General features: G+C 44.4%; 1 protein-coding gene across 1 annotated transcript in view; it reads left to right on the top strand.

The window, feature by feature from the left end:
* Positions 1-3,166: 3,166 nt before the first annotated feature.
* The window catches only part of PRR12 (proline rich 12), a 142,901-nt gene continuing 125,617 nt past the window's right edge, over positions 3,167-20,450 (top strand). The window contains exon 1 of the mRNA XM_063942570.1: positions 3,167-3,619. Within this exon, the coding sequence (XP_063798640.1) occupies positions 3,534-3,619 (86 nt within the window). The 5' untranslated portion in view covers positions 3,167-3,533. The remainder of the gene's footprint in view (positions 3,620-20,450) is intronic.

The raw sequence follows: 20,450 nt of genomic DNA, 5'->3' as shown, positions 1-20,450 counted from the left end.
GAGGGGAGTTGAGGCGGGGGTGGGCAGAGGAGCGAGTTGACAGTGGCAAAGAGGCGCCGGGGGTTTGAGGATTGGGAGGAGATGAGGTTTTTGAAGTAAGATTGTTTAGAGAGAGTAAGGGCAGCAAAGTAGATTGACAGCATAAATTTGTAGTGAAGGAAATTGGCCTTAGAGCGTGATTTCCTCCACTGTCGCTCAGCGGTACGTGAGCATTTTTGCAGCTATCTGGTACATTTGGTGTGCCAGGGTTGAGGAGTCGATCTGCGAGGGTGAATAGCGGTTAGTGAGGTAACAGAGTCATGAGCAGAGGTAAGGGATGCATTGTATAGGGAAGTAGGTTGTTCAGGGCAGGAAGGAGAGAGAATAGGAGAGAGCAGTGAGTCAAACAGGGAAGATAGGGCAGTGGTGTCAATAGCCTCAATGTTACGCTTTGTGATGGCAGTCTTAGGTGGTAAAGATGGAGAAGCGGATAGATATAGGTTAAAAGTGAGCAGGTGATGGTCAGAGAGAGGGAACAGGGAGTTGGAGAAATCAGAAAGATCACAGCGGTGAGTGAAGACCAGATCCAGTGAGCTTCCACTCACATGGGAGGGGGAGGAGGTCCACTGGGAGAGACTAAGAGAAGAGGTGAGGTTAAGGAGTGTAGAAGCAGGTGATTTTGTGGGGTTATCGATAGAGATGTTGAAATCACCTAGGATAATGGAGGGAGTGTCAGAAGAGAGGAAGTAAGGAAGCCAGGAAGCAAAGTTGTCAAGGAATTTGGAGGGCATACCAGGGGGCAGTAAATGACAGCTACTCGAAGATGAACAGGTTGGAAGAGGCGTCTGGCATGGACCTCAAATGTAGTTAATGTAAGGGATGGTTCTAGTGGTATGAGTTGGTATGAGTAGCTAGAGGGTAGTAGGAGCCCAACACTACCACCGTGGCGACCCCCAGGTCGGGGTATGTGTGAGAATGTGAGACTTCCTGCAGAGAGAGCAGCGGGAGAAACTGTGTCAGAGAGGGTAATTCAAGTTTCAGTGATGGCTAGGAGATGCAAGGAATTTGAGATGAAAAGGTCATGGGTGGGGACCAGTTTATTACAGACAGATCTGGCATTCCAGAGGGCACAGGAGAGAGGGAGAGAGTCTGAGGGAGTGATGTGAATGAGATTATCAGGGTTGCTGTAGCAATGAGGTGAGATGGATTTAGAAGACAGGGATACAGAGGGTTTAGTGAGGGTGCTGGCTCCTGGTCTAGGAAGGGACACTGCAGCAGTTGAGCATGGGTGGAGTAAAGTGTGATACAGAGGGATATGAGGTGAGGTAGGGAGAGGAGGGAGGGAGCAGGGCAGAGTGGTGGATGATTGGGCCCAAGGTAGGGTAGAGGTGAATGACAGTGGGGTGTCAGGGTAGGAGTGGAAGTGAGGCAGTGGCAGCCAGCATCATCATCATCATCATCATTATCATCATCATTAGTGCATATTTTGCACCATGGATGGAACATCCTTCTAACAAGTGCCTATAGAACGATGCCTATGCCTGAATTGGTCACCTTTTTGTAAACACACATTTACTGTACTCAGCCTACGCTTGCTTGCCAATGTTTCTGTGCATGGGATCGCAGTCACAGACCGAGACAAGCATGAAAATGATCGCAACACGCCAACGTTTTTGTAGCCTTCCCACAAATGGTCACTACCTGCCAATCACTTTGTAAATAAATCCTGACTGTGGCCTTCGTCGCTAATGAATCTTTACATGTGCGCAATCACTGGGTAAACATCGGCATTGCATCCATCTCTGAATCAGGCCCATTATACACTAAATAAACCACATGTATGTCAAACTCTTCATGAACCCTCATGAGAGTACTTATTTGCTTTCAATGAAACACAAGGTACAAGTGCTTGCTTTGCTTTGTGAGCCAGGCATTTATCTGTCCACAAGGGTCAAGGTTATTTACACAGAACAGCAAATCATGAAGCATAGTTGTATGGGGAGCGGTATGGCACAAAGGTGGAAAGGTTAGCCCCACCTCTGCTTAAGCTGTCTGCTTCTAGGGAGTATTAAATGTTACAGGCTAAGCAGTGGGAGTGGCCAGTATGGTAACTGAACAGTGGCGGTGATGCCGCCATCGCAACACAACTATTGATGGTTGCGTTGTGCAACCAATTAGAGGCCGTTTTGATTGGTAGACCACTTATTATGGATTATGCTTCAGGTGCCTGAGGAACCCGAAGCATAATCCTCATTAAGTGCCAGCATCGTTTCCTTGTGTATCAATGCCCATCCTTGTGTATCCATGCCTATTTCCCTATAGATTGTAAACTTGCGAGCAGGGCCTTCCTACCTCTATGTCTATCTGTTTTTACCCAGTTTTGTTCTAGTACTGTTGTTCCCCAGTTTCGCTCTATTACTGTTGTTCTAATTGTAAAGCGCAACGGAATATGCTGCGCTATATAAGAAACTGTTAATAATAAATAATAAATAAGCATCGGGGGGAGGAGTGCGCCGCATTGGGGCTAATAGGATAACCCCCCCCCCCCCGGTGATACAATTACCCACGGTCATTGACCACGGATAATTGGATACCTCTCTAAATCTGCCTGTTATTACCCAGTTGTGTTTTATTACTGTTGTTCCAATTGTAAAGCGCAATATGAATATGCCACGCTATGTAAGGAACTGTTAATAAATAAATAAATAAACAAAATACATATGATTACATAAATGTTTATTTATATTACTCCTGAAGCACAAAGTAGTATCAAATAGATATCAGAAAGAACCTTTGTATCATCCTGCATCTATAAGAAAAAAATTAAATAAAACTGCATCACTCAAACAGCAACAAAAACTAGAAAGAAAAGGTGATCCAAGTAGCATAATACAGATCAATAAACAGCATAGACAATTTAAAGGCATTATGATTGCAGTGCACAGAAGTGTCCACATGGATCTGTGTGTTACATTAATTCTTTACTATGCAAAAATGTATCCTGTTGATATTACAGTGGATGTGTAGGTAGTGTAAGAGGGGATGTGCCCTCTGTGTGTTCCCAAGTGGTGAGAATATATGTGGTGGTTCAGATGTAGTGTAATTTTAGCCTGTCTCAGCCCCCTTCCTCCTCCTCCTCCTCCTCCTTCCCCCTGGCTCTGTGTGGTGGCAGGAGGGGAGTCTTAGCCTCTCTGTCTGCCTCCCTCCCCTCCCCTCCCCCTTTGTACAGTTCACTGAAATGTATGCTGGGAAGCTGAAATAGACACATAGAGAGACTGCAAAAATGGCTGCACCATGAGAAAAAAAACAAAATACAATTGCAATCCAGATACAGAAGGTCTGATCAGGGAGCCCAGGAGTCCTCCTGCGGCGGCTGCAAGAGGGGGACCCCCAAAAAAGCTCTCTATTTGATTTTGTTTGTTTGTTTTGCTGGTTGATCAGAGCAGAAAGAGAGAGAAGAGGAGAGAGAGAGAGGGAGAAAGGAAGGAGACCATTATCTACCAGGAGGGAGAGCAATTAGAGGAAGCAAACCTTAAAGTCCAACAAATAAATTAATGGATAGAAATTATCCAACCGCTGGCTTTGGAGATCCTTTGGGGGCTGGTACAGGATGGAGCTACGACAGGACGGCGAAAGCAAGGTAGGTACAAAAATAAATAAATAATATATAATCTGAGCTGGGAAACGTCTGTGTGTATTTCCAGCCATGCACAATATATTGCATGTATGGGATTATTACCGGGGGTGGTCGTTGTGGTCATATAGGGTCAGCTTTGTGAAGCTTGGTGTTACATGCATGGGTTGCAAACTGCACAGATTTTTGGCCCAGGGTCTGGCAAAGAGGGACAGAGAGAGGAGGAGGAGGGGGCGGCATGGAGAGCTACAAGCACGGGCTCTGTTGTCAGCATAGCTGTCCTACCCCGATCTTTTTTTAATATATATATGTATAATATAATATAACCCCCCCCCCCCCCCTTCTTTTCACTCTTGTACTTGCAGGGTGCACAGTAACTGCACCCAGACATTGCAAGCACAAACAACAGGCGCCCTCCCGCATCAAATTCCTTGATGGTTGCAAAAGAGATCTGGGAGGGAGGGAATAAAAAAAAAAAAAAAAAAAAAGAATCCAGCCCTGTCTGCTCCAGGCCTGCAGTCTGCAGCAGGGAGCACGTTGCAGGCACAGGGATTTCCTTCCATTTTGCCTCATTCTTTCTGCTGCTGGGGAAGAGGGGGGATGGGAGACAGGACACACAAAAAAAGGGGGATGTATTTATTTAAATAAAAATAAATTGTTATAGGGTTAGATGCTACTGCTTCTCTTGGTGGTAGTGTGGTCCTAATTAGCCCTATTGTCTTCCTGTAATGTTGCTTTTAAATGATGCTGCCTGTTTGATTGATTGGTTGTGAAAAGGGGGGGTGGGGGTGGGGGGGCTATAGATTGTCCTTGGAGGCCTGTCAGTGGTTTGGGGGCAGTCATTGCATGTGCATTTTTGCACAGTCCAGGGTTTGTTTATTTTTGCATATTGAATGTAAGGGCCAGGTGTTGAGGGGGTGGGGTTTAAATGGCCACGCTCCCTCCCTTCATAAACGAAGTATTAATTGCATGGAAAACCCTGATGCCCTTTCATTTCCTATCAGATTGTGGAATTAGGATGGGAAAGGGAAAGCTGACTCTTCTCCTCCATCCATGTCTAAGCTGGATGCTTATCTGCAGGAGGGAGGAAAAAAAGATGGAAGGCAACAGGGAAGGCATTGCAGTGAAAACAATTAGCATCTGGGCTGTGACAATGGGACGCTGCCATATTGGTGCAATTTTTTGTTTTAAATTTTTTTCTTTTTCTTTTTTTAGATTCTTTTTCCAATGAATGTGAAATGTTAGGGCAGTAAAATGACTCTGAAGAATTCTCTCTCTTCCTCATTATCATGTTGCAGACTGAGGCCTAATCTAAATAAGCAGTGATGAAGTGTACAGGCACTGGGCTCCTGAATATGCAGATTTATTTGCCCAGCTACTTAGTGGAGTGATTGTTTGTGTGTGATATTTCACTAGTGTGCTGGTGACCAAAATAAAATCATTCCTGGTTTTAGATGCAGAGTGTGCAGTCTCACAGTTGATCATTCAGTAAAATCACACCTCTTTAATTAGCTTAGGTGAGCAGTGGTATAGCTTTGCAAAGCACTGGTACTACCTATTTGTGGTGAGGGTAATGCATTTAAATGGATAGTGATCTGTCTTGTACAGAAATTAAAATATCCAAGTTTTTTTTATGACCTAGAAATCAGGTGGCATTGGGTGTAACATTGGATTCTCATGTCGCTGGCTCTTGGATACTAAAGGGATTTAAAAGTTTTGTTTATGAAATCTATGTTTCAGTGTGCATAGAATTCCAATTCACCATTGTCATGTGAATTCAACTGTGTGCGTGTCTGTATCAATTAGCAAGTGCATGCACATTCCGTGACCTAACACATACAGTGCTGTGTGTTTAATATACATATCACACACACACACACACACACACACACACACACACACACACGTACGGTGCTGCCAAATTCTTATGGTGAAACTTAAAGCATTATTTACATGTATCTAATAAATTAAAAAATATATATATATATATATATATATATATATATACAGGTTGAGTATCCCATATCCAAATATTCCGAAATACGGATTATTCCGAAATACGGACTTTTTGGAGTGAGAGCGAGATAGTGAAACCTTTGTTTTTTGATGGCTCAATGTACACAAACTTTGTTTAATACACAAAGTTATTAAAAATATTGTATTAAATTACCTTCAGGCTGTGTGTATAGGGTGTATATGAAACATAAATGAATTGTGTGAATGTACACACACTTTTTTTAATGTACAAAGTTATAAAAAATATTGGCTTAAATGACCTTCAGGCTGTGTGTATAAGGTGTATATGTAACATAAATGCATTCTGTGCTTAGATTTGGGTCCCATCACCATGATATCTCATTATGGTATGCAATTATTCCAAAATACGGAAAAATCCCATATCCAAAATACCTCTGGTCCCAAGCATTTTGGATAAGGGAGACTCAACCTGTATATATATTTATTTGGTGATACCACAAATCTTAGAATCTATCTATCTATCTCAGAGAGGCCTAATCCCACATTTTGTTTGGAACTTGTTCTTGGTAAACTAACTAAAGAGTTTTAATAAACCACTCGCATAAATAGAGTTTAACTTAACATTGACATGTTATGTTATGTTATGTTATGTTATGCTTATGACATGGAATGTATGTTTGGCTGGCCTTATACATGTCCGAATGTCAGGTTTTTGGGTAGGGCCACCAGGGTTGGTTACAGAGGCGAGAGAGACGTTTTTGGCTGTATGTGGTTACGTGCTTTAGTGAAGATGAAGAGGAAAATGCTTTTGCAGACTTTTGTGGTTGCTAAAAATCTAGCAGCCAGGAGGCTCATTTGTCAGTGTGTTTTTATTTTTTCTTCTTTTTCTTTTTCCAATATATAAAACATACAACCTGTAGCTGTAAGCTGAGGTTTTTAAGCATAGGGGCTGAGCGGCTTGGGTGCTCATCTATGACAATCAGCTACTTGGCAGCCACAAACTGTAATATACCACACACAAAACTGACTAGCCAAAACAATAATACCCATTTGCACCCATGGTGTTAACTGTGTATGCAGTTTGTGCAATATGTAATCGGATACCGTCACTTATTCCAGTCCTTGTAAATGTATTACAGTACTGACTTTTTTAATTTGTTGAATTACATGTTGCAGTATATTTGTGTCTGTGTAGCGTTCAAATTCTGTTAATGTTTTTGTTACAATGTTGTTGCAGTGTCCTGAGCTACATACCAAGACACAAGGGCCCTACACACTGGCCGATTTTTTGAAAGATATGAATGATCTTGTTCATAAATGAACGAGAACTCGTTCATATCTTTCAGTGTGGAGACTCCTGCGATGAACGATGCGCGGCCCCGCGCTCGTTCATCGCTGGTCTCCCGTCGGCTGTGCATGCAGGCCAATATGGACGATCTCGTCCATATTTGCCTGCACTTCAATGCAGCCGCGTGACGGGGGGAGTGAAGAAACTTCACTCCCCCCGTCACTGCCCCCCCGCCGCCGGGTCGCTCGTCGGCCGTATCCGCAGTCGGGCAGCTCGGCGGCGGGTCGGCCAGTGAGTAGGGCCCTACAGATTGCACCTGATCAGTGTATTGTCAGCCACTGGTACTTGCAGACAGTGCCTACATATTTATTAACTGAAGGGTCAACATTGTAATGTTGGTTCCTCTTCTGCTGTAATTGTCTCCAGTAGCCATAAAGCTCAGTTATGTAGCTTTACATGTTGGGGCCTTATGAGTAAATGTGTTAATCTACTAATTATTGCCCACCCCTGTACTGATTGCTCTTCTGATAAAAATGATTGTGCTAATAGGTATACGGCTGGGTAAATGCTGTCTGATTGCTAACGAAGATACAGTGATAATGATGGAACCCTTTACCTGAAATGCAGTGGGACTGAGTTTTTTCTTCTGTGTATAAGAATTGTTTATGTAACTACCACTATTGTCCCAGAAATCTGCTTGAATTTAAAAAGCAACCCATGTGTTTCCTGTGACTCTCTGTCATTTCCTCCAGGTTGCTAGCGTCTAGGTTTTTAATGATTATGCCTGTGTGTGTGTGTGTGTGTGTGTGTAATATTCCCATCCTCATTACTTTGTGTAGCAGCGCTCAACGTAGTGTATGAGGCTCTCACAGGATCAGTGATCATTCCTGTGTGTCATATTCCTCATTACTTTGTGTAGCAGGGCTCGGTGTAGTGTATGAGGCTCTCACACGATCAGTGATCATGTCTGTACTATGGGGCGAATTCAAACCTGATCGCTGCTGTGTGTTTTTCGCACAGCGGGCGATCAGGTCTGAACTGCACATGCGTATGCACCGCAATGCGCAGGTGCAACGGTCCGCAGCGACAGGGAGCGCCGGGAAACAACGGGATGGTGCGAAAAAACCAATCGCATCGGCGATCGCAAGAAGATTGACAGGAAGAGGGCTTTTTTGGGTGGCAACTGACCGTTTTCAGGGAGTGTCCAGAAAAACGCAGGAGGGACCCGGCGTTTTGTTGGAGGATTTGTGACGTCTGCTCCGGCCCCGATCATCGCAGCGGCTGAGTAAGTCATGGGCTGTGCGGAGACTGCACAAATTAGCTTTCCTGCACATGCGATCGCATACCTGCACAGCAAAAACCGCACCCTAGCGATCAGGTCTGAATCTTATATATATGTTTGTGGTGTTCTCATACTCATTGCATTGTGTAGCAGCACTCTGTATAGTGTATGGGGTTCTCTCACAGTAACTGCAAGAGGAAAGGATCAGTGATCATGTCTGTGATATTCTTCATTACTTTGTGTAGCAGCGCTCAGCATAGTGTATGTGGTTCTCAGTTGAAGGTTAATTATACTGTAATGGTTATGCTCATGTTGTATGGAAGTGATGTTTCAGCCCACAAGGAAGAAAGTAACAGGTGTTTGTGACTTGGGTATCCCGGTGCCCCCGAGAGCCCACTGGCTTGAGACCTGGCATCGTGACCTGATGCCATTTGCTTTGCTATTAAATCTGGTAGCAGAAGGATTTGCAGTGGTTACTGGCAGGCAATCTATAACAGGTGTCCCTATCCCTCTTGACCTGTGGCCCCCAATATCCAATTTCACCTGAAATTAAGTGCTGCCCACTCATGGTTTTACAGATAAATCTGTGCTAATAACAGTCCGGGTCATGGATATGAGAGCAGGCACAATATTGCATGTCTGTATGGTTTATTTATGAAAGGTAGAAGGAGGCATCGAGGTCCTAAATGCCCCCTGTACAAATGCCGGCTGCATTGTACAGAAGGATCTCTTGAAAATGGTTATTTATACCACTGTTATACTACTTGAAATACTTTAGATTATAGCATCATGGCGATTGCTAGGGCCTTGAAATGGATATTGAACCTCTGTGGTTCCTATAACTAACCACAGTACCCATAATCCTCTGCATGGCAGACCGAAAAGGGGTGTGGTATGTTAGGTAGATTAGACTTGGGTCAACAGTGTCTAGGTCGACAGTAAGTAGGTCGACATGTACTAGGTCGACATGATTTTTTGGAACTTTTTTTTTTGGTGTCGTTTTCTCTATACAGTGACCAGGAACCCCAGTTAGTGCGCCGTGTCCCCTCTCATGGCTTGCGGCTTTTGGCAAGGTTACAGTTCCCAATTGTAGTCCACGTGGATCGTAAAGTATGAAAAGTTCTAAAAATGAAAAAAAAAAAAAAAAAGTGAAAAACTCATGTCGACCTTATGTCATGTCGACCTAGAACATGTCAACCTAGAGTCCCTGTCTACTTACTGTTGACCAATAGTGGTCGATCTACTTACTGTCGACCTAAAGACCAGATCCCACCGAAAAGGGAGATGTCCACTTTAAAGGTGCCCATACACTAGACGACCTGTAAACAATGCATTCTCGTTAACGATTTCCCTTGAACTCCCCCGACAGCTCCCCGGCAGTCCTGGGCAAACGATATAGTACAATATAGATAAGATATATCTTAAGATCTGGGAGTGACTACATCCAGGAGCTTCAGCTCCTCCCTGCAGCAGGGAAGATTAGAAGCTCCGACTAACGACCAGCAGGACCGCGCATCGTGATCGTTATTATTCACAGACACTGAACGACCTGCACTATTATGAATGATTTATAGTTCCGATCCGTCGGAAATAGCCAAATTGCTCCATAATATCGTGTAGTGTATGGGCACCTTAACTGGTTTTCTTTATTTGGAGTGTAAGGTTGTATCACGCGTTGACATTACTTTGAGCTTTGTATTAAGACTTTATTTGTATTGTGACGAAGAAGCATTTAAATATGTACCCTGTCCAGTTATTAGAGGATTTAAGGGATAATTTTATCTCTTGTTTGGATTTAAATACATCCTTTAAGTCACCTGGGGAGGTGACTTTATCTGCCAGCCTTGTTTACTTCCATATTCCCAGAATCCCTTTCATTGCTTGCAACATAACTCCCCAGTGCGTTTTAGGTGTACTTGAAGACCCTCTGTTGTGCTTTCTCATCTGTGGGGCTAATTCAGTAAGGATTGCTGATGTGATCCTTACTGCATCATACGTCCCGATTTTCGCAGGACAGTCCCTTTTTTTGGGGGAGTCTGTCCTGCTGTCCCTCCCACGGACCGCAGTGTCCCGCTGTGGGGCGTGGCAGTTGGAGGTTTCCTATCACTCAGTGCTCTGCTTAGTTTGGAGCAGAGCTGTGGTGAATAGCATCTATTCCAGCGAGCCAGAGGGACTAGGGACATGGGCAGCGGCTCACAGAGCGCTGACCGTGCCCCCACGGTGAATAAAATGGGAGGCGTGGCTCGCGATTGCGGCTTTCACGCAAAACCATGCCCCACTTTTCAACAGGGGTCCCCACTTCAAGCCTCCGGGTGTTGGGAGGTATGCTGCATTTTCACGATGTTTGAGTCCTGCGTATGTGCAGAACGGGGCCTGCGATTGTGGCGCAGATATCTGAACGCCTCTGCCTGATTGACTGATAGTTGCAATGTTCATTTGAGTTGCGATTGCATCCCAAGTGCAGGTAGGACATGGTATGCACCTCCTCCTTCATTTGCATTACTAAATTTGCATTTGCAATCCTTAGTGAATCGCCCCCTGTGTTTCCACTTTGTATTCTAATTGCAGCTTTCTCCCCTAATTTACTGAGGGAAAACACACCAAGTGACGAGGACCATTTTATGTTACATGTTGGTGTATTCTCAAATCAAGGCTGAATTTCCTCATAATAGTACATTCAGCATCTGCTTTCGTTTCAGCATTAATTATTTGTAAGGGGAGAAGAGCGACTATTGATATAAAGAGGTTACAGATCCTCTTGCTAGAGGTTTGCTACAGTCTGATGTTAGATCACTTCCTGGTTGCTGCAGGAAGAGGCCGTCACTCCAGCTTCAGGAAGTGTTCACAACAAATAGGCTAAAGGCAACGTACAATGGCATTTGCAATTTTTTTTATTGTGGATGTTAAATAAAGATCCTATAAATCACATTGTGTTTCCTACCTCTATGACTGTTTGTTATTACCCAGTTTTGTTATATCATTGTTATTTCCAATTGTAAAGCGCAACGGAATTTGCTTCGCTATATAAGAAACTGTAAATAAATATGTGTTCAGATAACTTACAATTTTGCCAATGATGTATGTATTTATCGACCTTAAGCTATTCCCACTTGGAAGCGCAGGTGTGAAAACGGAATCTTGCTGCATGTAGATACAAAACTTTGAAGTGCACAAAGAGAACTAGATTAAAAAAAACAAAACCTCTTACGGCAATGATTGTATGTTTTCACCTCCTTGTACAGCTCTTTAACCTGTGGTAGAATTGCGTCTTAAAAGACTACTTCGAACACCAGTAGCTTTGTCTGATTGTCTGAATTTGTGTATACTGTAGGTTTTACCACAAAACGTTCATATAGTTTAAGTAATTATCTTTTGCAAAGGTTTGGTGAACATATAGTTAGGTGTATAACAGACACTGTCTTGCAATGTTTTGTTATAATTTACATGTAGACTGTTCATTAGAGCAGGGGTTCCCAACCGGGTGTGGTTCATCAAATCGACAGTGTCTAGGTCGACAATGTTTAGGTCGACCACTATAGGTCAACAGTCACTAGGTCGACATGGATGGAAGGTCGACAGGGTTTCTAGGTCGACATGTGCTAGGTCGACAGGTCTAAAGGTCGACATGAGGATTTTTTTTTTTTGTGTCGTTTTCTTCGTAGAGTGACCGGGATCCCAAATTAGTGCACCGCGTCCCCTCGCATGGCTCGCTTCGCTCGCCATGCTTCGGGCATGGTGCCTTCGCTTCGCTCGGCACACTTTACCGTTCCAATTGTAGTCCACGTGGATCGTTAAGTATGAAAAAATTCAAAAAAATAAAAAAAATCTGAAAAACTCATGTCGGCCTTTAGACCTGTCGACCTAGCACATGTCGACCTAGAAACCCTGTCGACCTAGTGACTGTCGACCTATAGTGGTCGACCTAAACATTGTCGACCTAGACACTGTCGATCTTCAGACCGGATCCCTTCCCAACCACAGTACTCAAGGCACACAAACAGTCCAAGTTTTAAGGATAGCCATACTTGTGCACAGGTGACTATTTATTAAGCCGTGGATGGAGGCAATCAGCACCTAACTGCTATGTCACAGGCTGTGTTTGAAAATTGACAGTTAGGAGCCGATTGGCTAGTACTTTATCTCCGCTGAATTTATCTCCATCCAAGACTTAGTAAATAGACCCCTTTATTAGTACCAAAGTTATTTTGATTTAACAATCTGTGCTCAAGCATGGATATCCCAACAACCTGGACTGTCGTGTGGGAATACAATTTAGCGCAAGGTAAAAAAAAATCTTGCTTACTGTCTGAAACTTACCTTTCGCTTAATTTTGTATTAACACCATACGCTCCAACAATTTACACATAAAAATCGGTACAAATTTGAAAAGGGGTCGTGACCACGGGTAAAGAGATGTGGCCACGCCCCTTTTCCTATACTTTCAATGGAAGTTTGGAGAGCTGGAAAGCGGTAAAGACCATAAAAAAAAGGTACTGTACCTGCTAAAAAGGTACAGTTGGAGGGTATGATTAATACAAGGGCTGTAACTACGTGTGTGCCAGGTGTGCCTGGCACACAGCGCAGTTGCCCTGAGGGCGCAACAGCCAGCGGCATGTAATGAGTCAAATTGACTTATTACATGCCGCCTCTGCTGTGTGCGCTGCGCTGATGAGGAGAGAGCAGCGCCGGAGTCAACGGAGAAGGAGGAGGAGGGAGGGGGACTGGAGCCGCAGCAGCGCTATGTAATTGGTAGTAGCGCCGCTGCAGCTGTCCCCTCTCCTTCCGTATTGGCTGCCCGGCGCTGCTGTGAATGCTGGGATGCGGTTCCTTCATCCCAGCATTCACAGCAGCGCCGGGCAGCCAATACGGAAGGAGAGGGGACAGCTGCAGCGGCGCTACTACCAATTACATAGCGCTGCTGCAGCTCCAGTCCCCCACCCCCCTCCTCCTTCTCCCCTGCATCCGGAGCTGCCACAGCACGAGCTGCCTGACTGCCAGCGGAGAGAGATGGTAAGTATATCTTTCTCTCTTTCTCTCTCTTTCTCTCTCTTTTTCTCTCTCTCTCTCTCTCGTCTGCCGCAATGTGTAAAATGGGGGACTGGCTGCTGTAATGTGTAAAAAGGGGGGCGCTGTCTGTCGCAATGTGTAAAAAGGGGGACTGTCTGCCGTAATGTGTAAAAAGGGTGACTGTCTGCCGTAATGTGTAAAAAGGGGGACTGTCTGCCGTAATGTGTAAAAAGGGTGACTGTCTGCCGTAATGTGTAAAAAGGGGGACTGTCTGCCGCAATGTGTAAAAAGGGGGACTGTCTGCCGCAATGTGTAAAAAGGGGGACTGGCTGCCGTAATGTGTAAAAAAAGGGGGACGCTGTCTGCCGTAATGTGTAAAAAGGGGGACGCTGTCTTCCGTAATGTGTAAAAAAAGGGACGCTGCCTGCCGTAATGTGTAAAAAGGGGGACGCTGCATGTCGTAATGTGTAAAAAGGGGACGCTGTCTGCTGTAATGTGTAAAAGGGGCTCTACCTGGTGTAGTGGCGCTACCGTGCAGCGTAATTTGAATAATGGAGACTACTGTGCACCGTAGTATGAATTGGTATTATTTTGTGGCCACGCCCCTTCCCCATGAAGCCACGCCCCTATATATTTGCCACGCTCCTACGACGCGCACTGCCCCTATCTTGCATGAGGGGGGGGGGGGGGCGTCAATGCAGTTTCTTGCACACAGCGCTAAAATGCCTAGTTACGGCACTGATTAATACAGGTATGTGAGCTCCCGATACCCGTGATCTCCAATAAAAAAAAAAAAAAGTGTTTGCAGTGTGTTTTTTTGTTTAAAAATAAATAAATAAATATTACCTCTACAGGGTTTTCCGTGGTATCCCTGCAATTCTTCCACTGAGGAGGGGGCTGCTGGGAGGAGCAGGGTCTGCTGTGAGATGTAGTTCTCTCAGCGGCTGCCTCTGGGGGGAGGGGTTTGAACACACACACTCACAAATACAGCTGCTGCAGAAGACCCGGATCCTCAAGTTGGGATAAGGTACCGCTTCAGAAGATGAGTAATTACTGACTAATTAAGGTAATTGGTAACTTTCAGCTGCTTAATTAGTCCTCACTGGGGGTCCTGCCAGCGTCCCAACGATTTTAGGAAAAATCAGACTTGCTCTGGAGGAGCGAGAAAAATGACGCAGTAATCTCTATAGAAATCACTGTATCCCGTTTTCTGTCGACTAATTGAATAGCAAAACCCTGCGCTACGGGAAAAACCCAGCACCGCGTTTTTTTTTTTTTTTTCAAATTTCCCGACTGCAATTAAATCTGCTCCTCAGTGTGCCTTGAGGACTGAGCTCGGGAAACATTGCATTAGAGACGCATGCTGTCTAATGTAAGTGACTGCTAAGAACAGTAAAAGCCAATAATAAACTAATCATAAACTCTTTTCTTTCACCACTGCAAAGTGACTAAAGTTTAGTACTTGACAAATCCCAGGAGTTTGGTAGCCAGTTCACCTGAAATATTAATACTGTTGCCTATGAATTTCTCTTTTCCTGAATTTAATGTATTTCAATACCTTCAATTGCACGATTTTGTTACCTTTCTCCACTGCTTGGGTCCGTCCTGCTCCCGCAGCCCTTTACCGTCACTATCTCTCACCTTTACGGCTCTCTCCTGCTTTTGATTGAGTTTTCCATGCCCTGTTATGAATTCTAGTGGAAGGAGGATTTGGGTGCCCCCTGGGGACGATGCTTAGTCCACAATCAGGGAGCAGATTGCTAGGTCTTCCATATCTACATCAGTGAATGAGAACTGTGTTATAAAATATATAACTGTTGTCACCTAGTTTCCCACGCTAGACTTTATAGAATCTATAGGTCTTCTGATGGAGAGGTTGCAGGAATTGGGGTACCTTTACTTCACATTTGGGGAGCTGCCCAAAGATATATCCATTTTGGAATTCGATTGCAGACCTCTTGCACGCAGCCATGTAAACTAACCCATGATCCTCCATTTTTGACTCTGTAGACCAGTATGTGGATAAACTGGCTGCTAAGATCCTCTTGTAGATGTTGTAGAGGTCTATTTTTGTAGATGTCATGTTGCCTCTCGCTGAAATACCCCTTCCCCATTTCTGCGGTTATCCATAAACACTGGCATTTGGCAGCAAAGGAAACAATTATGGCATACCTCAACTCCAGATCTATCCAATTCCTCCAGGTTTGGGATCCTTGGTACTCCTGTACTTCTTCGCCGGCTCCATATATTGCATTACCCTTGCGACCTTCCTCACTCTTTCTTTTTTTTCCCCCCCTGTATTCTCAGCACAATGGGCGGAGGGTAGTGTCCAGGAAGTGAGCTCAAAACAACACAGATTGCAGTGCGCTATATGGCATGTGCTTAAAAACCACATGCGATCACACATGCGATGCGATAAATATTAAGTGCAGCACATAATATCTTGAGATGCGAGATTCGACCAGCGTGCCCTTGCATCGCATCGGGGGACACATGCGATTGACATGCGATCCATGCGATATATCGCATCGATTTGGCTGCAATCGCATGATTGAACCCGATATCGCCCTAGTGTATGGGCACCATAAGTGTCAGCTTTTGGCCAACCTCCCTGCACCCTCACCCCCACCCCTTTCCTATCTGTCTGCATTGCGATTTCTAATTATGGTGTACCTTTTTACAATTGTCTCTTTTTTTTTTTTGTGTGTGTGTGTTTGTTATGTCACTTTTATGAGTCCTGCTATACTAATTATGTCAAATTATTTCAAAGTTTCTCTACTGTTATGAGCTGCATGTGATTTGCCTTTTTCTTCACAATACGTGACCTGCCCCCGTGTTACGTGTTTTTCTCTTTGAAGCTATAGCTAAATAATAAAGTTAAAAAAAATACCGTCACTTACATGTCGAGTTTTTTTTTTTTTTTTTTCTGTTGAGGTTATTTGATGCTGTTGTGAATTCATGCTATCTCCTCGGTTTGGTTGGCTGCCTTCTGGATCCTGTATCATTTTGTTCATGCCTTAGAATTATAAACTGAACTCACATATTTTTATTTTTTATTTTTTTTCTGCATTGGGGATGGGCGGGTCGGGAGAGTGTCATTCAAGCCAGAGATTTCTGACTTCATGAGAAGCTCACTGGTTTGTGATTGGCTGCTTTAGACTCAAGGTGGAACACTCGGTTACGGGGCGTAGCAGACTACAACAGCATATACATAAAGGCTTTTAGTTGGTGTATAATACATAGTGTATACAGGTCGTGTGCTATACCAATGCCTAGCATTATGTAGGAGGGTTGCAGCACCAATGTCCTATGCAGTAGATAAACCTCTTTATCTGATGTCCTGTTTGATGCTGGTGAAAAAAATACTGTCTCAGGCATCATTCCAGAATATCCCATAAATGCTCCGTTGGGTTCACAGTTGATGACTAAGAAGTTGATGACCGGTATAGCATCACAGTTCTGCTGGCCAGACAGTTGGGCGACAGCATGTGCTCTATGGATGGGTTATTTTCCATATAGGAAAGAAACCTTAAAACGGAGTTTAGGTGATCACTTTATACAACCCAGTAGGAATTAGAGCATTAGTTTTTCCTTCTGAGGGAATGGCTGCACCTAAACCATACCAAGAAAACTTGCGTCCTCACGGAACCACCTGAGCACACACTTGGGGCTGTAGAGCTCATTAGGCTGACGGTACATATGGACTGGTCTTTTTGTTGAGCATATGGCGGAGTATGGACTGTATGACTGCATTGCCTTCCTCTGCTGTGCTGCCACTCCTAAATGTACTTTGTCAGGTGTGATGTGTATCGGGCACCGCAATCCAACTGTGATCTGCTGCTCTGTAGCGTTCTTGTTGGGCCGTTTTATTGAAGGATCGGACTATGCCCCAGGGTTACCTTTTGAGGTTGGTTGAACTACAGTTTCTTGCCCGCTTTGCTCTACATTTAAAATAAATGCTCATGCTTGATGGTGTTTTCGAGGAGTCTCATGCTAACCACACCAATTCCATCAAGTGGGTTCTCTCTGCCAATGAAGTATCTACCAATTGCTGCCCAACAATTGCTCCTCCTTTTATTTTTTATTTTTTGACTGAGGTATTCTCTTGCAGCCGCCTAATTATAGGTAACACTGCAGTACAATTTGCTTTATTCTTGTCTGACCCCAAGCACTTATAAATCAAATATAATTTGTATTATTTAAGAATATATATATAATTCCTCTAGCCCGATAAAAGCAGCCAGATAACTGGTATTGTATATTAAAGTTGGATCTCTACGGAATGCTGGTGTGTATAGTTTCATTTTGGAAGCACTCTACGCTCTGTAATACTACACAGGAGCTGGGAGAGGCCACGCCCCTTTTATCTACTGCCAGCACTTCTGATGACATAATGCCATTCACGCATGCTTGACTTTTCAATCAGATAAACCATAGAGGATGTGAGAGATGATGACAGATGTGAGGGAAATGGGGAAAAAAAAAGAGAGAGAGACTGTGGGGAGATGGGAAAGACGACCGGGGAGTAAAATATTACCGTCATTTCATGTTGTCTATTACGTCAGGGTGTTTTCAGATAAGTTTTATGCAATGCCAGGGATTGCTGTACGCTGCTGGAGGTGGTGTTACAGTATCAAACGTCTGCGTTCAGAGGAGGCTGCCATTTTGAGGACCAAATCATCATCTGTGAAGATTAAGTATTAATTTCTAGAAAATCTGTCCAATTTTCTCATTGATGTTGGAGCTTCTCACAACGTTGGTCCTCTAAAACATGTTAGGGACGAAGTTTAAGAAAACCTGGTCCTTGTGCATTATATTTTTAACATCCATTCTACCTTTTTTTTTATTTTTTTTATTGTTTAAACTTTTTTTGTGTAGCATAAGAGATTGCTGTGTTTCAGAGAGCGGGGCTTTAGCACTGTACAAGTAGAATTGTGCATTTTAAAAATCTCATACTTAATTCACTCAGCAGAGATGAGCTGCGTTTTTCTAATCGTGTGGGTCACGTCCTCATGTGGTCTCTCTCTCTGTCTGCACCACAAGGCCTCAAGCTCAAATGCCAGGAGGAGAATTGCATTGCGGTTCCGATTACCAGCTGTTACCTTTGATTGGCTGTGTCTTCTGACTGAATGAGCAGCCATACCCCCCTCCAACTAGATGTATGCGTAATTGTGATAGGAAAGGCACGTATACAGCCTGCAATGTGGTCTCCCCATCCTATCTGTGATTCAGTGTGTCCAGCAGTACTAATGAGATAGCCGTATTTCTATTTAGCTGCTTGCACTGCACTGGGATATGGCTTCAGCCTACCAACATATTAAAGCATATATTTTAGTGGGTTACCATGAGACTGCCTTTACAAAACAATTGTCTAGTACCGACTAACAAACTCATTTTGGATTATTTTAATGTCTTTTTTTTTTTTTTTTCTTTTTCTTCAAGTGCTTTATTTTATCTTATACTTTAATTTTACCAAGCAGGAAAGAAGAAGAATGCTAGCAATATTAAGCTGCAGGTGTAGGTATACCAACAGTGTCTACCTGTGGGACTCAAAGTCCCAGCATGTCCTGCTGAGAGACTGGTCGGGACTGCTGGGAGTTCGGCAACACTGAGACACAGTTTGCCTTCTTGTGGGCTATTAAATTAATACAGGGAGCCTAAAACCTCTATTTTAAGTAATAAGATAAATAAATAATAAGTAGTTGATGCTATCAAATGGTTATATTGTGGTGTAGTTGCTCCTTTGGGCCTGTTGCAGGGGGTCACGTACCATCTTTGCATTGCCCTAACATAAACAAAATCATTTTCTTTACAACAGCGCGTCAGTGGAATGTAAGGGTCACACTGAACTGCGTATTTATCTAACGTCCTAGAGGATGCTGGGACTCCGTAAGGACCATGGGGAATAGACGGGCTCCGCAGGAGACATGGGCACTTTAAGAAAGGCTTTGACTCTGGGTGTGCACTGGCTCCTCCCTCTATGCCCCTCCTCCAGACCTCAGTTTGAGACTGTGCCCAGAGGAGATGGGTGCACTGCAGGGAGCTCTCCTGAGTTTCCTGCTAAGAAAGTATATTTGTTAGGTTTTTTATTTTCAGGGAGCACTGCTGGCAACAGACTCCCTGCATCGAGGGACTGAGAAGAGAGAAGCAACCCTACTTCTCTGAGTTGCAAGGTCTTGTTTCTTAGGCTACTGGACACCATTAGCTCCAGAGGGATTGGAACACAGGTTCGTCCTGGACGTTCGTCCCAGAGCCGCGCCGCCGTCCTCCTCACAGAGCCAGAAGAAAGAAGCCGGGTGAGTATGAGAAGAAAGAAGGCTTCAAAGGCGGCAGAAGACTTCGTGAGCTTCACTGAGGTAACGCACAGCACTGCAGCTGTGCGCCATTGCTACCATACACCTCACACACTCCGGTCACTGTAAGGGTGCAGGGCGCAGGAGGGGTGCCCTGGGCAGCAATATAAACCTCTCCTATGGCAAAAAGAGATAGATATAGATATAGATATATAGATATATATATATATAGATATATGTACAGTTGGGCATTGTGCATGTATATAAAAGAGCCCCCGCCATGTTTTACATATTTTGAGCGGGACAGAAGCCTGCCACCGAGGGGGCGGGGCTTCTCCCTCAGCACTCACCAGCGCCATTTCTCTCCACAGCACAGCGCTGAGAGGAAGTTCCCCGGACTCTCCCCTGCTTACAGACGGTGACAGTGGGTTTTCAAGAGGGGAGGGGGGGGGGCACATATTTGGCGGTATACAGGTGTTTCAGCTCTATTGGAAGGAACATACTGTGTTTTTTTTTCCTGGGTTATAGCGCTGGGGTATGTGCTCGCATACTCTCTCTCTCTCTCTCTCTCTCTCTCTCTCTCTCTCTCTCTCTCTCTCTCTCTCTCCAAAGGGCCTAGGGGAACCTGTCTTCAGAAAAGAGATTCCCTGTGTGTGTGGAGTGTGTCGGTACGTGTGTGTCGACATGTTTGACGCTGAAGGCTCACCTAAGGAGGAGGGGGAGTGTATGAATGCCAGGTCGCCGTCGGCAGCGCCGACACCGGACTGGATGGATATGTGGAATGTCTTGAGTGCTAATGTAAATTTATTACATAAGCGATTAGACAAAGCTGAGGCTAGGGAACAGGCAGGTAGTCAGACCATGCCTGTCCCAGTGGCACCGGGACCATCCGGGTCTCAGAAGCGCACATTATCCCAAATCACTGACACAGATACCGACACGGATTCAGATTCCAGTGTCGATTATGAGGATGCAAAATTACTGCCAAAA

This window comes from Pseudophryne corroboree, chromosome 10 (assembly GCF_028390025.1).
Source record: "Pseudophryne corroboree isolate aPseCor3 chromosome 10, aPseCor3.hap2, whole genome shotgun sequence".
Classification (NCBI taxonomy): Eukaryota; Metazoa; Chordata; class Amphibia; order Anura; family Myobatrachidae; genus Pseudophryne; species Pseudophryne corroboree.
The sequence above is the reverse complement of the archived record's forward strand: the minus strand, read 5'-3'. Positions and strand labels throughout refer to the sequence as shown.